The following is a 6,288-nucleotide window of genomic DNA, read 5'->3' on the forward strand; positions in this document are numbered from 1 at the left end:
GGCTGATGGATTGCTATTCTTAAGAAAATGGCTTACTGATATTAAGGAAATACAACAGCTTATGGTGCCAAGTAGTCATCTCTCATTTACTCAGCATTCTCTCCATCCTTATCTAAAATACACACTAATCAACGAACATCAAAACAAAAGCTATCCCCTACCCACTCAAACTTTGCAGCACAAGTGTGGTGAAACACTGCTTGGCTGCTTCTATAGCTGTTCTTGTGCACATGCAAGCAAAGACAGTTTAAACTGGTGGAGGTGTCTGCAGGGAGGTGTCAGTGCCAGAAGAAGCTAAATAGCGCTGAAGCTGGTCTCGCATCGTTTGGATACACTTTGACTTTAGTACCAAGATTTCATCCAGCTTGGTCACGAAGTTCGGGAAGTCCTGGTGGGGAAGGCAAAAAGAAAGCTTAGGGAATAGCAGTAGCAGTGTGTTGGTGAACAATCAGCATATTTTATGCACTGCAGCAGCACGTAAAAGCATGTTTTCCATTTTGCAGTGTAGTAGATTAAATTGTAGTTTTCTTACTGAATTCCTGACCCTCACAGACCAGACCAATAACTCTAAATATTGAGGTTCACTTACACTTGTAATTTTATCTGTTGGTGAACTTACAGCGAATATAATGCTTTAAAAATAAAAATATATAAAGCACCTTCTACACAAATTAGCTTTTCAGAGGTTAGGGAGTGGTTTTCTTATATGCAGGTTTACACCATGGTGACCTCTGTTCCTGACACCTCTCGTGTGGGATCGAGCAGTCATGAAGATAAATGGTGAATTGGGCCACTCTTTGATAGACATAATAGCCCATTCTTGGGAGATGGAAGGGATTATTTCACATCAGGTCACGGGTCCAACTCCTGCATGGCTACAGGTCCTGCTAGATCTGACATGAGATCTGTCAGCAGTGTGAATAGCCCCTGCTGAGGTGAACTCTGCCTTCCACAGCAACCTACCACATGGATAAAAAAAAATAATGTGAAACTGATTAAAACTGAAATGGAGGCAGTTATTTTTGAGTAGGACTTGCATTAGTGAGGGCACACTCAGACTTGCTCTGATCTCCAGCTGAGAGCAGTGTTTGGTGCCTCTGTTCAGAGATCAGTGTCTAAGGAGCTAGGAGGTGTCAGCATCCTCAGGGCCAGGGATTTCAACTGCTACCACTTGGAAATCAGTCACTGAAAAGCTTATATGGCAGGACTCCAAGGACTCCTGCTACCTCCTGCACTCGATCTTTGTCTGGGAGGGACAGCAGGACTCTAATGTCCAGCCCAGCTGCCCTGCTTTTCTTAAGCACTTTAAATATTGCTTAGTTGAGTATTTGGCTGGTCTTGGCAGGAGTCTCTCCTGCGGCCAAAGTTTCACGGCTGGAGAAGTTGGAACCACCTGAAAGGGGAAGGAGAGAAACTGATACGGGAAGTCCAAGGTGCTTTCACTGCCCAAAGAAAGGTCATGCTGTGAAACAACATTACAGGATACAATACAAGTTATTCACACACTGTTGGGAGGCCTGGCAAGCTTGTCATAATTCTGCTAACCGGAAAATGACCGCTTGCTGCAAGGGGCAAATAAATGGGGGTCGGAGGGGGAAAGCTGGTGTCTAATGACCAAGACACTTGGGAAAAACAATGTTAAAAGACTTAAAAAAAGTAAAAATTATTAAAAAAAAAAAAAAAGGCTTTCTTTGTACCACCACATTGCCTGCCACAAAACTGATACAGTTTATGGCTCTCGTGCTGCTTTGTGAACTTCTATGTGTTACCTGGTCATATGCAGCTGGAAATCACACAAATAAGCCACATGGTGGCTCCATGAAGCTGCACTTCAGATGTGAGCTGTGATAGGAATTGAAATGGTTTGCTAATGTAACGCAGTAATGGAGCGAGGGAAGTGGTAAGGCAGGAGGTTCTCACTGGGAAATGGTAATAGTCTGGGTGAATGGGAGTTCTCACAGAGCTGTGACATGTGCCTACTGGATGCAGGAGAAGCAGAGAACGGGGATTGCCTGTCTAGCAGTGGCGCCATGCAGGTCTACCTGCACTACTGTCATCTGAGACAAGGATAAGCCAAGAAACACTCGAGTGACAAAAGCGAAGAGCTTGTGAGTGGTGCCATCTGCAGCATGGTAGGCAAAGGAGGAACTCCCAGAAGGACGAGGCAATATAGCACTACACCACCAACTATGACATCTCAGCGTCATGCTTTAGGGGTGTGCTGTTTTCTCTGGAATTGACTTACTTGCTCCAGCCTGTAAGAGAAAAACATCACACGGGAGGATGCCCTGTTTGGTACAGTCTGGTACCCATGATGCAAGATAAGAGAAAGCTGTCTGATCAGGCACAAGCGGGTCAGAGCTGGCCCATCACTCTCCTTCTCCCCCAAGGACCTGGCAGTGTGGACACTGGCAAAGACACAACAGGTACTGAAAATGAGCGGCCGCAGGGAGGCATCAGAGAGTGAGAGGAACAACTGATGAGTGATGCCACATCGCTAATTAAAGTTAATAATCTCTAAGATTAATTTATGCAGGTTCAGCGGGCACTGAAATGATCATCTGAAACACTTACTGTTGCTGACATCTGATTTATCAAGCACTCTTCCTTGAAGCACAAGGATGCCATTTCATCCAGCTGCTGCCGATGGGCCCGAATTACAGCCTGTCTGATTAACATAAAATACATCACTAGTTACACAGCCTGCTGTGCTACCTATAATTACTCAATAAACCTTGAAGAAGGGGAAATATCCCAGGGTAAGCCTTGCTGTCCTCTGTCCCTGGCACTCAGAAAGTGCGCACCAGTGCTCCTTGAATTGCAGTGGACTGCACTGGTTTGGGGTTAAAGATGACCTTGATGTCTCAGGATTGCTCTTAAGAGACCACAGCCTCTTGTTAGCATAAGCAGCACAGAAGCATGTACTGATTTTTACCATAGAGAAATCTAGGAGAAAAAAAATTGTCTTAATTAATTGGTGAAATGGCTTGCAGCCATGAGGCCGAAAGTTATTTTGGTGAAAAACAGGCAGAGCAGGAAGGCAGTGCTGCTGTTGTTTCCTCTGGGCAAGTTTCTCTGACCAACCACATATTTTCAGTCGTGTGAATGTAGTCCCGTCCTTGGGAGCTGACAGCGGCAGCTCACAGCACTTTGAAGCTTTACATCCACATCTTCAGTAACTGCCCAGCTGCTCTAGCTGTTTTTCTTTCCATAGGGATGGAACAGCTGTCACCTGACTCTTGATGGGAAGTTTTGATATATTTTAGGTACTTGAGAGCTTATAGGAAGCCAATTAGTTACTGAGAACTGCAGTTCTCAGTAACTAATTCTTCATTATCCTAGGAAGCTCTAAGAGAATAATTGGCTTCCTGTGAGTTTTTAAAATATCACTATAAATTATCATTAACCTTATTAAATAATTAGTTCATAGATTGATTTCCCATCAGTTTTTAAAGTACATATGAGTATGATACACAAATAACAGCAAATGTATCACGTGTCTAGAACTTCTAAGCTTCATGACAAGCTTCAGTGATGAGCAAGACTTACTGTGCCTTTTCTAGGGCTTCCCTCTGCCATTTTCCCACCTCTGATGCAGCACTGGCAGAGCTGCTGCTGGGCACGCCTGAGGGGCTCTTTGCATTTGCTAACGGCTGCTTATCTTTGGTTGCAAATCCTGAATCTGCAGCGAAAGTCTCTTGTGTAAAAAGATTCTGCATTAGCTTGTTCTTCAGCAACCCTCTTTCCTCATTGCTGAGCGATGACTTGCCTGGGTCTTCAGAATGACTGAAGTCCTCGTTTTTCAGTCCTAACTTGGGCTGCAGTAGGAGGCTGCTTTCCTGAGAGGGGGACTGGTCTGTGTAATCCGTATGTCCCACACTGAGAAAGCATGCTGCACCTGAAAAATAGCCCTTTTCAGGTATATCAGCATTTATTTCCTGAGCCATGGGCTCAACACTAGGTCCTAGGTTTGAGTTAGATCTTCCTGAATTACCAGGATTATCTTTAACATCTGCACCACACTGTCTGCCACCCGAATATTCATTGCACACTGAGTTACTGGGAAACAAACCACATTCTCTGTGTCCTCTGGAGCCCGTGGATTCAGCTGTGGATGTTTCTGTCAGCTCACGTCCAACGGATGAGCTGTGAGTGACCCCTTGCTTTGGCAAAGCTGAGCCCAAGAGACAGTGGCACTTCTTCACATCACAGCAGGTGGGTGAGAGCCACTTGTCCCCTGTTTGTGGGGAATGCAGCGGGGTGCGGTGTCTTCCACCACGACGTGTTTGCTCCCCCAGTTCCAGCATGCTGTCCGTCAGAGCCCTGCTTCTCGTGCACTGCCAGCTCTCTTCCACAAACCTGCTCTGGGACCCGTGGGTGTTCTTTACACACGGGGACGTCTCTTGGGTAGAAGACACCTTCTCTGTACCAGTTGTTTCCTTGTAGTCAAGAAGGGATATGAGAGGGGCCATTAGCTCAGAAGAACAGAATTCTGCAGAACAACTGGAAGATCCGCAGTGGTTAACGCCATTTTTCCGAGCTTTCCATTTTACATCTCCTGCAAGGACAGCCTGTCTATCCAAAGTAGATTCTTCCTTCTCTTCGTGCTGGAGGTCGACCTCTTTGCGCTCTGGAGTTGCCAGTTTCAATACGGGAGAAACATATGAGTTTGAAGCCTCTTTTTCTGCAGTCAAGGTGTCTTCACTGGAGTAAACAAGACATCTGTGTTTGGATTTGCACTGTTTGTGATCAGCTAGGAAATCTTTGCTATTTTTCCAATTACAAGCAGGATCATCCTGCAGGCAGTAAGGTTTTTCAGCAGGATTGCTTGAAGAGGACTCAATAGTAAAGTCATAGTTCCAGTCTGCTGGAGTTTTGCTGCAGTCTGCATTTTTAACGGATTCCGCTGTCTTTGGGCTGTCCTCACTACAATCCCAGCTGTCATCTAGTTCATGTTCCTGCATGGATACTGCATATTTGAAAAATAAATCCTGCCTCTTTTGGCCTTTTTGCTCTTCCTCAGTTTCTTGTTCTCTTTGATGGAGGAAAAATGAATGTTGACTGCATCTGTTGGTGTTTTTTCTTTTCACACTCTTTTGACTACAGATAGGTGAGAAAGAATCTTCACTGAAATCACTGTCATCCAGATCTTCCAGCTGCATCCCCTCTTTGCTCTGTACTTCTGTGGGAGGAAGGCTCAACTCCTGCTTCACTTGAATCTCCTGAGGCTTGTACTGCGTTAAAAACCTCTCAAGAGGTTGGTAATTCAGTTTTTGCTGTAGAATAGGTGGCTGCTGAAACTGCTGGTGATAAAGACGTAAATGCTCTTCCCTTTCCTTCTGAAATGGAGGCAGATTTGTCCAGGTCTCAACACATTGTTTAGCAAAGGTGTTTCCCCATTCCTCTCTGCCATCGGGCAGCAGATTTCCATCTCCAAAGGAAAAATCATCTCTAGGAACAAGCTGTTTCTGAACAGGTTGCACCGTCTGGACTTTCAGGCCCTGGGCAGGTGGTCTGTCTTGCACATACTTGTCTCTCTGGCCACTCTCTTTTGTTTCTGCTGTGGCAGTGTTTTTGATGATGAAATCCTTTCCGGTGGGATTCTTTTCAGAGTGGGGAGGCAGATCATCAGTTTTCTTCTTCAGGGGATGTCCTATCCGCAGGACTCCCTTAACTGGGCTAGCATGGTGGAACCATGGTGAGCTGGGATTTCCTTTGTGGGCATGTCCTTTGTTGATTGCCCTGGGGGTAGAGGTAAAAGGGACACTTGATGGCTGGAGTGCTGCAGGACATGCCTTTGTTTTTGTGGCATTTGAGGGATGCTGGAGGCCCAGCTTCACTTTCTTTGGAGAGCTCTTTTCCCCAGGTGGCAAAGAGGGATTGTTTTGGACACGTTTTGGAGATACATTTCCAGCTGTCCGACGCTTGTTTGTGATGGGGGTAGAACATTTAATTCCTTTCTTCAGCTCTTTGACCCTGTAAACGAAGTTGGCTTTAGAAGATGACACACTTTCAGATAAACAACAGTGTCCTCAGAACAAACTTATGCTTTCACAGATTAAGACTAAACACTGAATTCAATGTCATGATTTCTGTTTTAACTGTGTAGTTACCCACACAGGCAGGAAAAGCCTTCTTCCAAAATGCCTGAACTTCTGGAAAGAGCTATAGCAGTATTTTGGAGTGCTTCCTTGAACAGGTCAAATGAGTGAAGACGGCCTCTGTTAGGCTGCATTTCCACACTTTCTAATGCAGCATGCCATAGTGGCAGCTGAAGACAAGACACAA

General features: G+C 45.3%; 1 protein-coding gene across 1 annotated transcript in view; it reads right to left on the reverse strand.

Moving 5' to 3' along the window:
- Positions 1-247: 247 nt before the first annotated feature.
- KIF24 (kinesin family member 24) overlaps positions 248-6,288 on the reverse strand; it is a 23,878-nt gene continuing 17,837 nt past the window's right edge. Inside the window, exons 10-12 of the mRNA XM_010018150.1 lie at positions 3,550-5,976; positions 2,575-2,668; positions 248-388 (exon numbers count right to left, since the gene is read on the reverse strand). Of these exons, the coding sequence (XP_010016452.1) occupies positions 248-388; positions 2,575-2,668; positions 3,550-5,976 (2,662 nt within the window). The remainder of the gene's footprint in view (positions 389-2,574; positions 2,669-3,549; positions 5,977-6,288) is intronic.

The sequence above is a fragment of the Nestor notabilis genome, unplaced genomic scaffold (genome assembly GCF_000696875.1).
Source record: "Nestor notabilis isolate BGI_N333 unplaced genomic scaffold, ASM69687v1 scaffold10297, whole genome shotgun sequence".
Classification (NCBI taxonomy): domain Eukaryota; kingdom Metazoa; phylum Chordata; class Aves; order Psittaciformes; family Psittacidae; genus Nestor; species Nestor notabilis.